Below are 20,583 nucleotides of genomic sequence, written 5' to 3'. Positions count from 1 at the left end.
CGGTTGAAAACCTTGTAAGTCCAAAACCGTTCACTTTTTATTATTATTATTTAAAATGTGTTTTAAATCAGTGAAAATCAGTGAAAATAACAGCTAGATTGCCTATTTTTGTGCCATACTCGATGAAGTAGGGCGTTAATTTACGGAAAAAAACAAATAGTAAAAAATATGTGGTGAAACAACATTTCTGCCCGACAGTAACCATATACTGCTTCTGCACAAGAATGTACGTACACGCACAAACATACGAACCCACACGCACGCACGCACGCACGCACGCACGCACACACACACACACACACACACACACACACACACACGCAAGCCTGCACACACAGCACACACACAGATCAATTTAGCTGGCAGTAGGTGAAGGGTGAGCCTGTATTTGCATATATCAGTGCAAACAGACCACACAGTGCTATATAAATCACTGCATGAAAACACACATCACACAACATGTTAAAAAACTAATTTTGTACAATGAAAATATATTAAATGTAAGTAATGCATTTAAATATGAAAAATTGAATGAAAAAAATCTGTAAATGAGAACACATGGCACGTGTGTGTGTGTGTGTGAGAGAGAGAGAGAGAGAGAGAGAGAGAGAGAGAGAGAGAGAGAGAGAGAGAGAGAGAGAGAGAGAGAGAGAGATCTTATGCTTTCTGGATAAGAGCAATTGTCATTGTGTGTGGTGTTTCAGTTCTGCTTCAGCATGTGTACTTTGATCCCCCCTGCTGGCCAATAGCCCTACTACATTACACCAGGGGGAGGGGAGGGGGGGGGGGGGCATGTCTGATCAAATGAATATCAAGTATCTAAATAATGAATCAACTTAAATACTGTCTGGGGTTCACACAAAAGCCTGATGTTAAAATGACCCAAGTGTTTTAAAGTGAAATACTTATAATATATAGATATAATAGATATATATTTGAACTTGTTTGTTTTCAAAGTATCCTACCATTATGATTCATGACTGCATGTTTATATTTGCTCTGTCCAATGAAAAGCCACAGCACAAAGTACTTGGAGGTTTTCTCCACCACGTTCTAAAGAAAATAGCACAGCAAGACCGTTTAGGTATTATATATACCATTACTGATACAACATTTCCATATCTATATTCAGAATGCTGCTAACATTACATTTAAACTGGTACAGACTGGAGGACACTTACTGGGTTGTTAAGGTCAATAAATGTCTGATCAAATGAATATCAAATGTGTCAATATTGAATCAAGCAATGTAAAAACTCTCTGGGGTGCACACAAAAGCCAGAGTAGACGTTATAATGTGTTTTCAACCCCTTTAAAATCTTTGTAACCTGGTTGTTCAAAAGAGATGGCTAGGAGTGTTGTTTTTATGGTGTGGGCCAGGTCGTCTAGAAGAGTGTCTGAATGTCCAGTGCAGAGAGTTGAGGCTAATGTAGTTTAGGGGATAGTTGACAGAGAGGTTTGTGGGTATTGTAGTCTTAGGACACTGCTTCTCAAAACCAGGTCCGGGGACCAACAGTTGTCCAAATGGACCCTTACAGGTCTGTAACTCTGAGAGTGTACAAATGGAACCATACGACCCAAAAAAGGTTGAGAATCACTCTCTATGTCCGATCAGACAGACAGACAGACAGACAGACAGACAGACAGACAGACAGACAGACAGACAGACAGACATGATTTGCACAATTTCACTCAAACTCAAAAATATTTGGAAAAATGCATGCTTTATGTGATATATTTAGTTAATTCTTGAACAACACACATTATGGTATGAATTTTGGTGAATGTGGCTCAACAAAATGGAATATGAATCATACAATTCTGTAATATAGCCTGTGTAAATGTAAATGTAAATATTTAAAACTAGCTCAGATTTAGGGGATAGTTTGTACCTGTTTCTGTTAAATTCTTTATATACTAATACTAACATATTCCATAACTATTCCTTAATCAGTTTGACATTTGTAAACAGTATCAGATGCCCTTCCTATTGTATAACTGATCAAAAGTGTGTGCCTAAATAAACTTTATAGCTTTATAACGTCTATTAGCCTATTGATCCAGATCTGCACTTTGAATAATTGTTGGGCCCCTAATTTGGCACTACGGCAAAAATATATCTGAGAGAACATCTGAATGAGCACACACTGAATAGCAAAATAGAAAGAAAACATAAAAAAAATATCCAAAACAAGCCTTAGTCACAGATTATTACTAATTAATTGCAGAAAGAGCGAGAAAGAGAGTACTCTTACTTTGTTAAACAGCCACAATATAATTCAAATCAACAGGTATGCAGATGTCATAAACTATAACATGTTCAGTAGCACTGATCAAGCTTGGCCAATCAAATGTTTGGCCCCTTTTTTCCTGAAAGCCCCAATGCCATCCTATAGACCAGATTAGACAACAGCAAAACTGGGTTCTTCAAACAATTAATTTCCTTTGATTGTCAACATTGGATCAGAGAACTGATTCTCTTGTGTCATTCCCCTGAAGAAAATTCACACACACACACGCACACACGCGCACACGCACACGCACACACACACACACACACACACACACACACACACACACACACACACACACACACACACACACACACACAAGATATTGTCAAGCAAAATTATGTTGATGCATATGTGTGTGAATATTTGAGGCTACAGGACAAAAACAGCTGTTACTGCTTACTTGTGATTGACTGGAAGCATGATGCTCCTGTCCTGTAGTAGGCCTGCAGATAGAGAGTTTCTTGATGTACCACTTTCTTACCTGTAGAGGGCAGTATAACATTATTGATGACAAGCAATCTCACCGCCACTCCATTCTTACTTTTCTATTGATGAATTAATCTGTTGAACTGTGTGGATAAAGGTGGGTTCATGGGTTTATATGAGTGCCTGGCGGTTGTGCTACCATCCACTACAAATGTTTGAAATATTGATTATATATGTATTATGTAATATGTATTTCTCATAGTTGTATTTCTCATGTCCTCCTCACTATAGTATCTTCTCAAAACTTCTACACAAGTTCTACACACTACTAGTCCTATACTTTCGCCTATAAACTCCATTCATATACAGTACTTCAAAGAAATTCAGCTTACTGTGGACATGTACTTTTCACTTTGAAATGTTAAATAGTTTTAGAAATATTTAACTTTAAGCACCCAATTCATTTCCAATGGGTTTTGCTATAATGGGGAGAGAGAAGGAGACTTGAGTTCGTAAACTCACTGTGCCCAAACCTTTATACGTTTTTTTTTACATCACCACGCTCGCATGGGTATGCTCTCCGCTTTAATCTAAAGAGATAAGCTGTTCTTACATTTTGAGTTAAGACCATTAATACCAACCCATGTTCCTCTGCACTGTAGCAATAGGCTGAGGCTCTATTCACAGCAGCCATATTATGAAGACATTCACAGGTGTTACCAATGATACTAATGAAGGCTCTGTTCCATTCTGGTCAAACAGAGTCAGGGTGCTGATATCGGCATGTTGGCTCACTGGACACACTCCCAAATGGCCCTTTACGGGTGTGTAACTCTGAAACCACTGTGCTACACTAAATGGAACAGAGCCTTCATTAGTATCATTGGTAACACCTGTGAATGTCTTCATAATATGGCTGCTGTGAATAGAGCCTAATTCATGCTTAGCTTGTCAAAATGGTGCAACTATGTACTCAAGTACTATACAATGTACAGTACAATATTGTTGTTACCTCTACTCCACTACATTACAGCATTTGACAGCTTTAGTTACTTGTTACTTTGCAGATTTTATTACTAATACAAAACATACATTAACCACTCCATACTTTGACTATTCGAGAAAAAAAGCCAATCTACAATATCTCTGATATTCAAAGTATATTTTGATGCCAATACTTTTGTACATTTCAAGCTCCAAAATTCCAACCACCACCCCCACACACACCCCAAGTACGATAAAAAAAATGTACAGTATAAATATTAGGTACTTTTACTTTCCATTTTTTTTATTTCAACTCCACTATATATATTTTTACTCCATTAAAATTACAGCATTTGACAGCGTTAGTTACTTGTTACTTGCAGATTAAGCCACTTAAGTCCTATATCATACTTTGGCTATTCAAAAACAGCTGATCTTCAATGTGACGCATTATGAGCTTATAGATCTGCAATTCGTTTAAAGCTTGACAATTTCTGGAATATCCTATATTAAAATTGCCTAGAGGGGGGACTGGCGGGCAGATGGACGTCACAAACCACAAACATAACACGCGTGAGGCACCAAACTTGGCACCAACACCGATCAGGGGTCTGCCATCAGAATAGCCACATCAGGGACCACCATTGCTCCGCCCCCTCTGTGTTCCTATTGGCTGGGCTTTAAACAGCCATAACAGTTCCCAGCATGCTAAATGCCCCAAATTTGGCATTTAAACGGCCATTAGGGACGCGCTGTAATTGCTTAAGCCCCGCCCCCTCTGTGTTCCTATTGGCTGGGCTTCAAACAGCCATTACTCCTGCCCTCCTTACATATTTATCTGGTTTAGTAATCACGTGTATGCACTCACATGCAAATGATTACTAACACATAAAAGTTATTATTGTGTGTGTGTGTGTGTGTGTGTGTGTGTGTGTGTGTGTGTGTGTGTGTGTGTGTGTGTGTGTGTGTGTGTGTGTGTGTGTGTGTGTGTGTGTTTTTACAAAAAAACATTACCTTCTTATTCCTTAGGCAGTGAAAAACAAATATAAGCATCCCCTGTAGACTATTGAGGATATTGAAGATGTAGACCACTGCCACTGTCCCGTTAAACAGGAACGCCCCAAACACCCACGTCAGTCCCAGCACACACAGCAGTAATATAGCTGCCCCTGTGAACTTTCTAGAGGGGAAGCAAGGGAGAAGAGATGAAACAACCATATTAAACAGTGTAAAAATCAGGCTCACCCTCTCCCAAAAAGATGCATGAAACTAGTCCATGTACAGTATAATGCAATTCCACATCAGGCTGCCCCAACCAGTCTCTTGACACTCTCCAGCTGGTCCATGTGTGTGTGTGTGTGTGTGTGTGTGTGTGTGTGTGTGTGTGTGTGTGTGTGTGTGTGTGTGTGTGTGTGTGTGTGTGTGTGTGTGTGTGTGTGTGTGCTCAAGTATTTTACTCAAGTTAGCAACTTTCAAGTGCTTTGACTTAAATTAGTTACTTTTACAGACTTTGATGACTTTTAAGTATTTTTACTCATTTTAACATCTTTTAAAGGTAGGGTAAGTGATTTTCTTTGGTTAAAATAAGTGTTAAATAGCTCTATATTCTGATAGTACTCATTGCTATAGAGTGAATTGTTCAGTAAAAGGAGTCACACTCACACACACGCGCACACACACACACACACACACACACACACACACACACACACACACACACACACACACACACACACACACACACACACACACACACACACACACTGACTTAATTTTGTGCAGGTTGGAGTGGTCTTGGTTGGGTCCGTGCTTTCGGAGTGTTTCAGAACCACAACAGCCCCACAGCTGCTGAATCAGCTTCCGGACAACGAGGATGAAGAAAAACACGTTCAGGACGATGATGCCAAACACAGGACCAATGAAACTCCAGATGAAGCCATGTTCCAGTGACAGCCAGCAGCTAAAAGGGACAACACAGGTGTTCAAGTTAGGGCCGCTAAGAAAGAACAAAGTCAAGTCAATTTGTACAGTCTCAAAGTGGTGTACTTAACAATGGAAACAAAATGACAATGACTGTAAATGACAAAGGATGGTGTACTATCATACTGTATACTGTGTGTGTCTCTTCTTTCACTCTCTGCTGTTTATTCTATTGCCTGCCATTCTTTCCGTTGCATTTCATTAATTTGCACAACTGAATTTGGAAGGGGCATGGTGGCGCAGTCGGTAGCGCTGTCGTCTCACAGCTAGAGGGTCCTGGATTCGATTCCTGCCGGGGCCGCTGGGGGGGCGTGTTCTATCCTCCGCGTCATCAGCGCCCATATACCCTAGGTGGGATTGGCGAAAGGGCCTCTCTGTGTGGAGTTTGCATGTTCTCCCCGTGTCTCCTAGGGTAGGTACCCTCACAAAAAACATATAGTAATCCTGGTCGCTATACAGCCTCCCCATGACAGGCGGGGCGCCTGATAGAGGGGAAAGGAACCATAGCCGCAGGAAGACCTTTTAGGTGCGGGGTGCGGTAGCGCGCGTGCATGAGGACCCCCCGCGCGCGCGAAAAAAAATCGCGGTTCTGGGCGGATAGGGTTTTTTCCCCAGTTTTTGGTTTCTTTATTTCGGTTTTAGGGTTAGGATTAGAGTTAGGTTAGAGTTATGTTACTTAATCCATATTTATGCCTGATTTTACCGATTTATTACCCCCCCCCCCCCGCACCCCTACTTCCCGCGGTACTGAAAGGAACTGGTTGGAATAACGTGTTCCTTCCACACGCTACGTCCTACCGGGGAAACTCCCCCCTGTCAGGTGATAAGAAGGTCAGTTGGCTCTCATGCATTGAAGGAGGCATGAGCTCGGCACTGGCCTCCCTAGTTTGGCAGAGGGAGTGGGTGACCAGGGGGTTACAAAAACGTGGGATAAAAATTTAGAGTAAAAAAAAAAAAGAACTGGAATAGCCATTGGAGAGGACATTTAGTTTTTTTTTTTTTTTTTACAATGAAAGCACGGTTGCAGGTCCTTTAGTTGAAGTCAAGACATCAAGATATCACAATATTTGAGTGTTACCTGTTTAAATGTGGATTCAAACAATATTGGTATGTTCACTCTTACTGTAAGAGATACAGACACAAGCATGCACACACACACACACACACACACACACACACACACACACACACACACACACACACACACACACACACACACACACACACACACACACACACACACACACACACACACACACACACACACCCTCTGCTTTCCACATGCTTACTGTCGTTCAGTGCCATATCCCATAGGTCTGCTGATGGCAGATATCACCACTATGACCAGGGGTGTTCCATATCCCACAGTGCACAGGTACAGAGGTCGAATGGTGGAATTGATGACCACCTTCACCACCATTTTGTAGAGCAGGACCCCTTCTAACAGCATCCAGCAAAATGTCCCCAAGAAGAAGTAATGGAGTAAGGCTGCCACAAGCCTACAACCAACCTGAAAGACAAAATGATTTCACCCACGTTTTCAACAGCGAAACAACAAAAACATAAAAATTAAAAACAGCATTTGAATACTTATTTTGGGACCCTGAATACAGATTTTCACAATATACATTTTGACAATAAAAATATGATTTACTAAAATCAATATTCTCTTACACTACTAACCAGGGCTGTGTTGTGACCTGTTGTAGCACCACCCGATTTGAAACATTCCTCGGTCTACTGGGAATGTGCATGCAAAGTTTCACACTAATCGGACCGTGTTTATGATTTGTGTCATTTTGTGCAAAACAGGCCCCTCCCACAAATGAAAGGCAATCTTAGCCTGACAGAACCATCTTGATCACATGACCACAGAGATAAGGTGTACCAATTTAGGTGAAGTCTGGACAAAACCTAGGAGTAGTAGCAAAAAGTGTGTTTTACTACTACTCCTCACATTATTAATGCTGTTCCTGTAGATGGGCGAATGCAATTTTCATCCTCACAATATTGCTTGTGTCTCCTCCAAATGCCAAATCTGCCATTTAAATAGCAAGGGGCATTTGCTATTCAAATACTGTGTAAAATTAATTTCAGTAGTCTTATTTTGATGACACCTACTGGTTGCTTCCTGTCATTACAGCATTTGTCAGGGTGAAAAATTAATGCTGCAGGGTCCTAGCACTCAAGGATATTTAGGAACGTACACATCACGTATGCGTCGACGTCAGAAATAGTATTAATTAACGTCAAAATACATAGTAAATACATTTATGGCACATTTCTAGTGCCTATTTAATTTTGGTATTGTCTGCATTAAAATAGTGTTAAATAAGAGGTGGTCAAAAACATATTTATGTGGAATGGTTATACTATACCATGAATAATATACCAGTGAAAGATTATATAAAAAAATACTTTTCTCTAGACCCCCCGGCAAAAATGTATTCGCCCTGCGTTATACAGATCGAGTAAATAGGACTCTTTAGTTCCTACAAACCTCAGGTTCAGTCTGTGAAACGCCAGTGAGGAAGATCAAGTCAGCAATAAAGAGGCAGATGCAGAGGTGGAGGTGGATGGTGGTGGGAGTTCCCTTTATGGAGCGACAGAACCTGAAGGTGAAGATGCACACTGCCAGACACAGCAGAGAGGTGACAAGACCCAACATGGTCAGCAACTCCAGCTCAAAGAGCTCCTGGACAGGGAAAGAGAGCAGATTTACTGGTGTGTGTGTGCGTGCGTGCGTATGTGTGTGTGTGCGTGCGTCCGTGCATGCATGCATGCGTGTGTGTGTGTGTGTGTGTGTGTATGACCCATGCCTAACCTCCAAGGGGTAGAGGGCCATAAGCACAGCAAAGCTTGTGAGGTGTTTAGAACGACACACAGTGTGTGTGGAGTTGCTAGATTGTTCAGTGCAGCCATCTGTGGCCCAGGCCCCTTCCCTCCGCTCCTGTCCTTGTGGTCCAGACTTCCAGTATGCACAGATGAATTTCACCGTAGAAGTATTGTTCCTCTCCTAATACACAATATACATACCCATTATTTATTTGTCTATTTATTTAAACTTGTGGTGTAAACCGCTGACCTGATGATGACAAGGTACTGTAACAACATCTCCATCTAGACTGCTGCTATTGGCCCACCTGCAGGTGTCTCATTGTGAGAATGACAGGTTTGTCCAGGAGTTCGTTGGAAGGGTTGGACACTACAACTGACACCACTTTAGAGTAGACCTGGTAGTTAGGATCCACACCATCATTCTGGTGTCCACTGAGATGCTGAAAGGAGTGGTTAACAGACTTCTCCAGGTTCTTGTAGCTCACCAACACAGCGAGTGCAAAACCTGTGAGAAATGAGAAAGTCTTTGTGGATAAGAATTATTGAATCGCTCCGGACGCACAAACACAGGGCTCTCCAATTATAAAGTGAGATATAGGAGTTTAGTGAGGACTTTGGAGTTGATGCCGTGCAGGATGCTGTTGCTGTAGTTGAGCAGGCATGAATGTGTGAATGAGTGTTTCAGCAGCAGAGAATAACAGAGAGCACCGGAGATCGGATATACTGTATTCCTATAAGGTGGAGCTTTGGTGATATGGTTTACATTGGGGGTGGGGGGTGAAAGGGTAGGGTCGAAAATGATTCTAAGGTTGCAGATGTGGGTGGAGGGAGTGAGAGGTGAGCCGGCGAGTTGAGAGAGAAATCATGGGAGAGAGTTTGGGCCAATGATGAAATGCTTTCATTTAACACCACAAAATGTTGTACGCTTATCAGCAGAAATAGTTAATTTTAACTTTTCTATTGCTGGCACCCTGAACAGGGCTCCCTCGTAAAATAGATTGCATCTCAATGAGACAAAAAAGCAGACGAAAGCAGACATAAGCAGACACTTGGCCCTCCATTATTCATCCATTAAGAAAATGGGGGTACAACAGAGCTCATTTTTCTATTATTATTATTATTATTATTATTATTATTAGATTATACTTTTATTGTGTTCATGTGTTAGCAGATTTAGCACAGTCTCTGAGGAACATGCCCCACTAACATTTTGCTGCTTTGTATAAGTAGGAAAGAAATAAAGAAGAGAAGAGAAGAGAAGAGAAAAGAAGAGAAGAGAAGAGAAGAGAAGAGAAGAGAAGAGAAGAGAAGAGAAGAGAAGAGAAGAGAAGAGTTTACCAGGGTATTTTCCATTCCCAGTTACTGTCTGCCAGTCAGTGTCTAGAGTAGCACTGTGACTGCTCAGGTGAATTGGTCCAGTGGGTGGAGTCTTTCCCTTCCTCACAGCAAACTCCGCCTCTACTCAAACATAAAACCCATTTCAGTGACACTTCCTATGAAACCCATGACTATAATCCATTATACACTTACTTATAATGCATCATAATCTGTGTATATCACTGTATTATTATAGTTACTGTAAGAGTTTATATAACTATAATCACAACACATTATTAAACATTTCATCATGACTTACAGTATAAGGCCAAGCATAAATGCATCGTAATCTGTTTATAATTACATTTACAGTATAAGCACTCAAAAGTACACATAATGCAATCATAACACATTTTACAATGACTTATGAATGAAGATCAAGAATCATAAACTGCTCACTCACAGACATTTTCTTTTGTTCAGGATCATAGTGTATTATAGTTAGCTCTGGTCCATAGCGTTAGAAGGAGTTCTCCAAAGGTTTCATGACATTCAGTTTTACCAATATTTTATATATAATTATAAATATGTCATTATACTGAATTATAACTGAAATGGATGGCAGTGTCCAAACCACAACCACGTGGACTATGTCGTCTGGATCACCCTCTGAGCGATTTTAGTAGTTTAAGTAGTTAGTTTAATAGTTTACTTTGTTGGTTACATTAGTAGTTTTGTGTGTGTGTTTGTGTGTATGTGTGTGTGTGTGTGTGTGTGTGTGTGTGTGTGTGTGTGTGTGTGTGTGTGTGTGTGTGTGTGTGTGTGTGTGTGTGTGTGTGTGTGTGTGTGTGTGTGTGTGTGTGTGTGTGCGCGCGCGCGTGTGAGTGTGTGAGTACCTGTCTGGTTTGTCTCTATGTGGGTGTAGTTGTCTTGGAGCTGGGGTCCGATTAGCCTCACAGCATCCTCCACTGCCTCAAGTAACCCAGTCACCTTGTTACTGTTGTCACTGTTGTCACTTTTGTCACTGTTGTTGAGGTGACCGGAGGACTCCAGCAGGTCTTCCACTGCTCTAAACATCATCTACACAACAGAGGAAGGGAACAGCATACAAGGATATGTAAGAGAAGATTATATGAGTGTGTTTGTGTGCGTGTTTGTGTGCGTGTTTGTGTGTGTGTGTGTGTGTGTGTGTGTGTGTGTGTGTGTGTGTGTGTGTGTGTGTGTGTGTGTGTGTGTGTGTGTGTGTGTGTGTGCGCGCGCGTATGTGTGTATAAGCACTCTCGTGTTTCAACTGCCATGTTCAAACTGTGCAATAATGAAAATGATGCCTTTTCAGATGTTACAGCTGTTGTTGTTGTTGTTGTTATTGTTGTTGAGGAGAAGTTGAGGAAAAGTGACCATTTTGGAAGTGGGTTGTGCAATCGACAACAGCCTGGAAGAGGCATTCCTTACCAAGGTGCTAAAGTACCAATGTCTTAAGGATGCTATTATACAGCTTGATTACAAAAGTAGACTGCTTGTGTTCATATTTAGAAGCCTCGGTAATGCCATAAATGAGTTGTGAGAGGCCTGCAGATTGCAGGAATGCCCAAGCCAAGAGCTAAGGCATTGGCTAAATTCTGTTCATTGTCTGTGATAATTGTCTGTGGCCACATGGAGGAGGCGATGCTTCCTGTATCCGTGATTTATATCCTGAAACACTTATTGTTGAGTTTCCCAAGTTTGAACATCTACTATTGTTTGTGTTCAAGTTTCTCAGGAAAAGCGTTAAATGTGTGTGTGTGTGTGTGTGTGTGTGTGTGTGTGTGTGTGTGTGTGTGTGTGTGTGTGTGTGTGTGTGTGTGTGTGCGTGCGTGCGTGCGTGCGTGCGTGTGTCTGCGTGCGTGCGTGCGTGCGCGCGTTTCATCCATGATTGCTACCTCTAGTAGTACATCTCCATGACTTGGCTTTCCTTCAGACAGGTCAGTGCAGCTGTTCCACATCAGGGACGATATATTAGACAGACCTGATGACGACTGGATGGATGGATGGATGGATGGATGGATGGATGGATGGAGAGAGAGAGAGAGAGAGAGAGAGAGAGAGAGAGAGAGAGAGAGAGAGAGAGAGAGAGAGAGAGAGAGCAAAAAATGACAGACAGACAGAAAGACAGACATAAATACATGAATGCAAAAATACATACATACATATATATGATGATTCTGTAACTAATGATTGAATATACTGTAGATACAACTCACCTGTGTACTGTCTGCTTTGAACAGGTCACACTGCAACTCTGCATGGAAGACATTACTGATCAGAGCTATGCTATGCGTATGCATGCACGCGCGCGCGAGGGAGAACATGGATTCAGAAGTCAGGTAAGGTGGGAACTAAGCCAAAATACTTTGAGAACCACTGAATTAAGTTAAATCCGGGTTAAATCCGCAAAAGAAATAAACAAAAACATTAGTGCAGTTTGCCAAGAGTGAAAAGAAATACAGTTGCCAAAATGCAAACACTCAAACTTGTGTAAGGAAAGAAGAATTGAGAATTTAACTACATTCTAGGGTGAACATTCAGTGAAAATAGCAGATCTAAAAGCTGTCACAACACGTCATAATGCATGTGTTCGCTGAAGATATTTGTAGACATAAAGGGGAAATAGAAAAGGTGCTCTTTGGAGCACATGCCTCCGCCAGGTCAGGTACTGTAGGTTATTGTGGGCCAGCAATGTTGATGGAATATGAAAAATCGGACAGATCCGTCTTTTTTTTATTACATTTTTTACCATTTTTTCCACCCAGTGCCAATTGCCTATGTAATCCTGGGCGCTACTCTCCCTCTACCAGCCTAGGTAGATCCCAGAACTGAGCTCATGAATCCTTCAATGCATGAGGAGCTAGCCAGCCGCTTCTTATCACCTGACAGGGGGGAGTTTTCACGGTAAGACATAGCGTGTGGAAAGAAGGACAGATCCGTCTTGATCACATGACTATAGAGATCATTTGTACAGACTCACGTGATGTTTGGACAAAATCTGTTGGAGTAATATCACTAAATGTGTTGGTGGCCTTATAAAAGGCCAATGTGAGAAAGGAAGGGCAGAGGCCTTTCCTTGGCCTCTAGGAAGTGTGTGTGAAAAGTTTCGCTGATATGGCCAACTGTGCCGGAGATTAGCTGTTCACAGCTCGGACGGACGGACGGACGGACGGACGGACACAAGCACACGGACAGACGGAAAGGGTGCAAAACATCTCGGCCACGCCGGACAAAAAGGAGGGCACCTAGTATAGAGCCCTGCATGGGGGACTCCAGTAAACTAGGGTTTAAGTGTTTCAAATCATAATCGTGTCATGGATCTCACCTGAGCATGGGGTCCTTTCGTTGCCGTAGTTACTGTACCCAGCTGAACAATTGCACCAGTAGCTCCCTTCACGGTTTTCACAAGTCCCCTTCATGCCACAAATGTCTCCATCTTCCTGACATTCATCTATATCTGGATGGTACAGGAGGAGGTGGAGGTTTACTTGACATGACTCTTAGGTGCCATATTCAACAACAACTCAGCTATGATCTATCAGGGGGGCACGGTGGCGCAGTCGGTAAGGCTGTCGCCTCACAGCTAGAAGGTCCTGGGTTAGATTCCCGCAGGGGACGCTGTGGGCGCTGGGGGTGTGTTCTCTCCTCCGCGTCATCAGTGCCCATACCCTACTATTACCCTAGGTGGGGTTGGCGAAAGGGCCTTTCTGTGTGTTTTCATGTTCTCTCCGTGTCCTCTAGGGTAGTTACCCTCACAAAAACATGCAGTAATCCTGGTCAGTATACTGCCTCCCCCTAGCCAGCCGCAAACACTCAAACTTGTTTAAGGAAAGAAGAGTTGAGAATTTAACTACATTCTAGGGTGAACATTCGGTGAAAATAGCAGATCTAAAAGCTGTCACAACACGTCATAATGCATGTGTTCGCTGAAGATATTTGTAGACATAAAGGGGAAATAGAAAAAGTGCTCTTTGGAGCACAGGTCTCTGCCTGGTCAGGTACTGTAGGTTATTGTGGGCAAGCAATGTTGATGGAATATGAAAAATCGGACAGATACGTCTTTTTTTTATTACATTTTTATCCCTCGATTTAAAAAAACATTTTTTCATCCAGTGCCAATTGCCTATGTAATCCTGGGCGCTACTCTCCCTCTGCCAGCCTAGGTAGAGCCCAGAACTGAGCTCATGCCTCCTTCAATGCATGAGGAGCTAGCAAGATGCTTCTTATCACCTGACAGGGGGGAGTTTCCACGGTAGGACGTAGCGTGTGGAATGAAGGACAGATCCGTCTTGATCACATGACTATCCTACTATAATTCTAGTAACCGTCTTGAGTAGGTGAGTACGTGAAGCTACCCGGTTCTCCTCAGTGGCTGGACCAATTGCTCTGATTTTGCACACAGCCATTGACCATTACCATCTGAACTTAACTGTGAAGCCCGTTTTTCAATTTCATCAAATCTCAGCTTCTTATTAGCGCTTTTGTGTCAAAGAATGTCGCCATGGTTACGGGGCTGCCCAGCTATGGGACGAACTTCCTCCCGGGTTGCCAGATCATGTGCGCATATCCCCCCACGGATGTGTCGACCCGGTATGGTCTAGTAGAGATAATTTGTACAGACTCGTGTGATGTTTGGACAAAATCTGTTGGAGTAATATCACTAAATGTGTTGCCAAAAATTGGCCTCCTGGTGGCCTTATAAAAGGCCAATGTGAGAAAGGAAGGGCAGAGGCCTTTCCTTGGCCTCTAGGAAGTGTGTGTGAAAAGTTTCACGCTGATACGGCCAACTGTGCCGGAGATTAGCTGTTCACAGCTCGGACGGACGGACGGACGGACACAAACACACGGACAGACGGAAAGGGTGCAAAACATCTCTGCCACGCCGGACAAAAAGGAGGGCACCTAGTATAGAGCCCTGCATGGGGGACTCCAGTAAACTAGGGTTTAAGGGTTTCTATTCATAATCGTGTCATGGATCTCACCTGAGCATGGGGTCCTTTCGTTGCCGTAGTTACTGTACCCAGCTGAACAATTGCACCAGTAGCTCCCTTCACGGTTTTCACAAGTCCCCTTCATGCCACAAATGCCTCCATCTTCCTGACATTCATCTATATCTGGATGGTACAGGAGGAGGTGGAGGTTTACTTGACATGACTCTTAGGTGCCATATTCAACAACAACTCAGTTATGATCTATCAGGGGGCCACGGTGGCGCAGTCGGTAAGGCTGTCGCCTCACAGCTAGAAGGTCCTGGGTTAGATTCCCGCAGAGGACGCTGTGGGCGCTGGGGGTGTGTTCTCTCCTCCGCGTCATCAGTGCCCATACCCTAGGTGGGGTTGGCGAAAGGGCCTTTCTGTGTGGAGTTTTCATGTTCTCTCCGTGTCCTGTAGGTACCCTCACAAAAACATGCAGTAATACTGGTCAGTATACTGCCTCCCCCTGGCCAGCCGCAAACACTCAAACTTGTGTAAGGAAAGAAGAGTTGAGAATTTAACTACATTCTAGGGTGAACATTCGGTGAAATAGCAGATCTAAAAGCTGTCACAACACGCCATAATGCATGTGTTCGCTGAAGATATTTGTAGACATAAAGGGGAAATAGAAAAAGTGCTCTTTGGAGCATAGGTCTCCGCCAGGTCAGGAACTGTAGGTTATTGTGGGCAAGCAATGTTGATGGAATATGAAAAATTGGACAGATACGTCTTTTTTTTATTACATTTTTATCCCACGATTTAAAAACATTTTTTTTTCATCCAGTGCCAATTGCCTATGTAATCCTGGGCGCTACTCTCACAGCCTAGGTAGAGCCCAGAACTGAGCTCATGCCACCTTCAATGCATGAGGAGCTAGCAAGCTACTTCTTATCACCTGACAGGGGGGAGTTTCCACGGTAGGACGTAGCGTGTGGAATGAAGGACAGATCCGTCTTCATCACATGACTATTAGAGATCATTTGTACAGACTCGCGTGATTTTGGACAAAATCTGTTGGAGTAATATCGCTAAATGTGTTGCCAAAAATTGGCCTCCTGGTGGCCTTATAAAAGGCCAATGTGAAAAAGGAAGGGCAGAGGCCTTTCCTTGGCCTCTAGGAAGTGTGTGTGAAAAGTTTCACGCTGATATGGCCAACTGTGCCGGAGATTAGCTGTTCACAGCTCGGACGGACGGACGGACGGACGGACGGACGGACGGACGGACGGACGGACGGACGGACGGACAGACACAAACACACGGACAGACGGAAAGGGTGCAAAACATCTCGGCCACACCGGACAAAAAGGAGGGCACCTAATATAGAGCCCTGCATGGGGGACTCCAGTAAACTAGGGTTTATGTGTTTCAATTCATAATCGTGTCATGGATCTCACCTGAGCATGGGGTCCTTTCGTTGCCGTAGTTACTGTACCCAGCTGAACAATTGCACCAGTAGCTCCCTTCACGGTTTTCACAAGTCCCCTTCATGCCACAAATGTCTCCATCTTCCTGACATTCATCTATATCTGGATGGTGCAGGAAGGGGTGGAGGTAATGTGGTGGGGGTTGGAGACAGAGAACATATTTTATGTGCCTCTTAGGTGCAGTGCCGACAATATTCAACAACAATGTAATATTCTATCACAGCAAACCATACTGCAAATTAGACTTCACTCCCATATACATGGATGTGTCATGGATGTATCATGTACTGTACCAGGTGCATGCTTTGTGTGTGTGTGTGTGTGTGTGTGTGTGTGTGTGTGTGTGTGTGTGTGTGTGTGCGTGCGTGCGTGCGTGCGTGCGTGCGTGCGTGCGTGCGTGCGTGCGTGCGTGCGTGCGTGTGTGTGTGTATTGCAGAACCATTTTTTGTTCTTTTTTTAACTCACCTACGCAGCCGCGGCGAGTGAGCAAGCCTGTGTATCCTGACTCACAGGTGCAAGCGTCGCTACCAAATAAGTTAGTACAGGCACGGACAATGAAATTGTGAATTAATCCTGAAAGAATAATTCAAATGTTCAATTCAATCAATTAAGTCAATTCAATATGGATTTTCCTTTGCAACCAAATCCACCCAGGCTACAAGAGGAAGCTGTAACCACACCCACATAGAGATAACCACATAGAGGTAACCACACCCATGTAGAGATAACAACACCAGCATAGAGGTAACCACACCCACATAGATAACCACATCCACATAAAGGTAACCACACCCACATAGAGATGACAACACCTGCATAGAGGTAACCACACCCGCATAGAGATAACCACACCCAAATAGAGATAACACCCTCATAGCGATAACAACACCTGCATAGAGGTAACCACACCTGCATAGAGGTAACCACATCCGCATAGAGATAACAACTCCTGCAGAGAGGTAACCATACCCACATAGATAACCACACCTTGACCAGAGTGGAGTTAGAGTGTGCTAGGGTTGGCCTCATGCTAAATGCAAAGAAAACCGAGATTCATGACCTATAACATCCCCCAAGAACATCCGCCCCTAATAACAACAGAAGGCACTGTGCTAAAGGAGGTCAGTGACTTAATAAGAATAATTGGGCGCATGGGTCGGCTTCACAGAAAAGGACCTTAAGGTGAGGAAAGCACTTGCCTCGAGAGCTCTGAATGGCATCCCCCGACGCATCAAGATCAGTTTCTTCTCTGCGAGGAGTCCGTTCTCCTGTGCGGTTGTGAATGCTGGACACTAAACGCGTAGAGGTAACCACACCCACAATGAGGTAACCACACCCACATAGAGAAAAACACACCCACATAGAGATAACCACACCCACATAGAGATAACCACACCCGCATAGATGCAACCACACCCACATAGAGATAACCACACACATAGAGATAACCACACCCACATAGAGATAATCACACCCACATAGAGATAACCACACACACACACACACACACACACACACACACACACACACACACACACACACACACACACACACACACACACACACACACACACACACACACACACACACACACACACCAATGCATCGTCCAGTGACAGAGGTGAAGTTGACATGTCCTTCTACGTTCTTGAATCCTTTCTGGCATTGACAGTAATAGCTTCCGTCTGTGTTGAAGCACAGTGAATGGTTGCCACAGGTACCAGGATCTTCACACTCATCTACATCTACATTTACATACAAACACGAAGGAAACAAAAGACAGGAATATAAGAAAGGCCTGCGTGCCACAACACGTTGGTGCATTTTTAACCTTGCCACATGCATTAGCCACAGACTAAAGATTTTATAACCTGTCCAATCAGCCACAAGACTAATCTTGGTCTCACTCTCTGTCTCTCTCCCTCTCAGTCTGTCTGTCTGTCTCTCTGTCTACCTGCTTCTGTCGCCCTAAAATTACCAAAAGAAAATCTGTGAAATATATCTATTTTGTTGGCCAACATCTCAAGATGAAATCAAGTGAAAATATAGCTGCAAGCAGCGATAATACGGGGCCAGGAGAGAGAAAGAGAAATGATAATTCCTTTAACAGGTCAGTTCAAGAAAGTCCTTGCGGTCTTGTTTCCAGTGAGGGCCTGTGAGCTATTAGCAGTTAAGAGTCTTGCTCAGGGACGAATTTCATTTCATCGACACATTAGCTACCCGCTGGCCTGGAATCGTACCTGGGGCAACCAGAGCCTCTGGCTCCCTAGGTAGGCTCACTAACCACTCAGCTATGGCCGCCCCTCAGAGAGAGAGAGAGAGAGAGAGAGAGAGAGAGAGAGAGAGAGAGAGAGAGAGAGAGAGAGAGAGAGAGAGAGAGAGAGAGAGAGAGAGAGAGAGAGAGAGAGAGAGAGAGAGAGAGAGAGAGAGACATGGAAACGGAATAGATTGAAGATAGAAACGGAATAGATTGAAGAGACAGAGAGAGAGACAGACATGGAAACGGAATAGATTGAAGAGAAAGACATGGAAACGGAATAGATTGAAGAGAGAGAGCCATGGAAACGGAATAGATTGAGTCATGTTTTTTGCAATTCAACTTAAATGAGTCTGCATCAAGTGAGGCTTGAACCGGCAACCATGCGGTATGAGGTACTCTTAGGTAGCTGCAACACTACGTATAGTGCTATAGCTTTGTCCAGGTTGATGTTGTCTGTTGAGGATCACAAACTCTTGCCTTCTGTCATGACCCAAGCTCCTGTTTCACTAACACTAAGATCACTCGTTCACAAACCATTTACCAATGAAGAAATCTCCTCAGAACCAAAACTAGTGAAAGTAGCCGATCTACAAGCTCACAAACCATTAAAAGTTGTCAGATTGTACATCGGCTATTTTCACAATGAAGTATGTTATACATTGAAAAAACATACTCTCATTGTTATCTGAAAAGTTGTGAGATTGTAGATCAGCTATTTTCACAATGAAGTATGTAAAAAACACTCAATTAAGTATTTCATGTTATCTTTAACAATTGCAGATGTATTCATTGATAGTCATGTTGTGTGAAATGCAACTTAGATGAAGTCTGCACCAAGTGAGGCTTTTAAACCTGTGACCTTGAGGTTGTGAGACATACACTTAAGCGGGAAGCTATTGGAGCAACAGACAAACCTCTGAAAAAAGAGATCACACCGATGATACAGTTTCACGCAAATAGCTGAAAAATCCTGGGTTTAAGTGTTTTTCAAACTGCTCAAGATTGCGGACAATCTAAGGGCGGTGCTTACTGGTCAACGTGATAGATGTGTTCCTCATTACTCAAGGCACATGTGTAAGCAGGTCTAATGGCTGTCGGCCAAACGAGGCATGACTTTTGCCTGTTTAAAGTTTGCATTTTCAAAAAAATGCTATAGCGCCCCCGTTTGACCAATTGGAGTAAGATTGGTTTCAGTGATATTTGGAATGGCCCTTTACATTTCTGCAAAGTTTCAAAGAATGGTAAGTCTGCATGTATGTGTTAGGGGCAGATGAATAATTGTCATAAAACTGCAATATTCATTGGCTCATTAAAGCTTCATTTTTTCACTTATGGAAAATCTTTTGCAAACGTTTGTCGGCATAGGTCCAAAGTTCACGTGTAAAACGTTTCGTGCAGATTGCTCAAAAATCCCAGGAGGAGATAGGTTTTAACTGCTTTTTACTTCTTTTCATATAATTCGAAATGGTGGGAGATCTAAAGGTCAGAGGTCAAAAGTCAAACAGTGAAAGTTGTTAGGCATGAGGAGACGCATGTGTGCATCGAAGTTTCATGGCTGTAGGTCAAACAGGGCATGAGTTGTACCTGTTCAAAGTTGGCATTTTCAACTGAGTGCTATAGCGCCACCTTTTGACGAAAGATTGTGAGATTTATTTTTTGATCGTTTTTCATGACCATCTATCATATGGCCGAGTTTCATAAAAAGCGACTGCACGGTTCAGCCAGAACTGGCAAAAACGGCAGAAGAAGAAGAAGAAATGGAATAATGCCAATAACAAAACGGGTCCATGCTGGAAGCCTGGCCCCGTAAATACTGTATGTATTCAGGGTCCTAAATCGACAATAGTTTTACTCACTGGGAACTTCAGGTTGTAAGGTATTTGACCAACAGAAATAAGCAAAAACAAATGTAAGGCTCAACTGCTTCAACCCTGTTAGGGCAACCACACTATATATTACTACGCCTAGTAAGAAATAGTACCGACTTTAAACACTGATTATAAAAATACTGCAGGAAAGCAGATGGAGAACTTTTTGTTTCTTACTTACTACCAATAGATCTT

General features: G+C 43.0%; 1 protein-coding gene across 1 annotated transcript in view; it reads right to left on the bottom strand.

Annotated features, from left to right (window-relative positions):
* Positions 1-2,064: 2,064 nt before the first annotated feature.
* Positions 2,065-20,583, bottom strand: part of LOC311059117 (adhesion G protein-coupled receptor E5-like) — a 36,937-nt gene continuing 18,418 nt past the window's right edge. Inside the window, exons 6-22 of the mRNA XM_084076768.1 lie at positions 17,859-18,005; positions 16,726-16,833; positions 16,231-16,362; positions 14,846-14,977; positions 13,189-13,320; positions 12,080-12,117; positions 11,759-11,854; positions 10,736-10,919; positions 9,861-9,980; positions 8,828-9,027; positions 8,509-8,700; positions 8,185-8,379; positions 6,974-7,194; positions 5,473-5,664; positions 4,719-4,884; positions 2,695-2,775; positions 2,065-2,493 (exon numbers count right to left, since the gene is read on the bottom strand). Of these exons, the coding sequence (XP_083932894.1) occupies positions 2,464-2,493; positions 2,695-2,775; positions 4,719-4,884; positions 5,473-5,664; positions 6,974-7,194; positions 8,185-8,379; positions 8,509-8,700; positions 8,828-9,027; positions 9,861-9,980; positions 10,736-10,919; positions 11,759-11,854; positions 12,080-12,117; positions 13,189-13,320; positions 14,846-14,977; positions 16,231-16,362; positions 16,726-16,833; positions 17,859-18,005 (2,366 nt within the window). The 3' untranslated portion in view covers positions 2,065-2,463. The remainder of the gene's footprint in view (positions 2,494-2,694; positions 2,776-4,718; positions 4,885-5,472; positions 5,665-6,973; positions 7,195-8,184; positions 8,380-8,508; positions 8,701-8,827; positions 9,028-9,860; positions 9,981-10,735; positions 10,920-11,758; positions 11,855-12,079; positions 12,118-13,188; positions 13,321-14,845; positions 14,978-16,230; positions 16,363-16,725; positions 16,834-17,858; positions 18,006-20,583) is intronic.

This window comes from Gymnoscopelus microlampas, assembly GCF_963454915.1.
Source record: "Gymnoscopelus microlampas genome assembly, chromosome: 13".
Lineage (NCBI taxonomy): Eukaryota > Metazoa > Chordata > Actinopteri > Myctophiformes > Myctophidae > Gymnoscopelus > Gymnoscopelus microlampas.
This window is presented reverse-complemented; position numbering and strand designations above follow the sequence as displayed.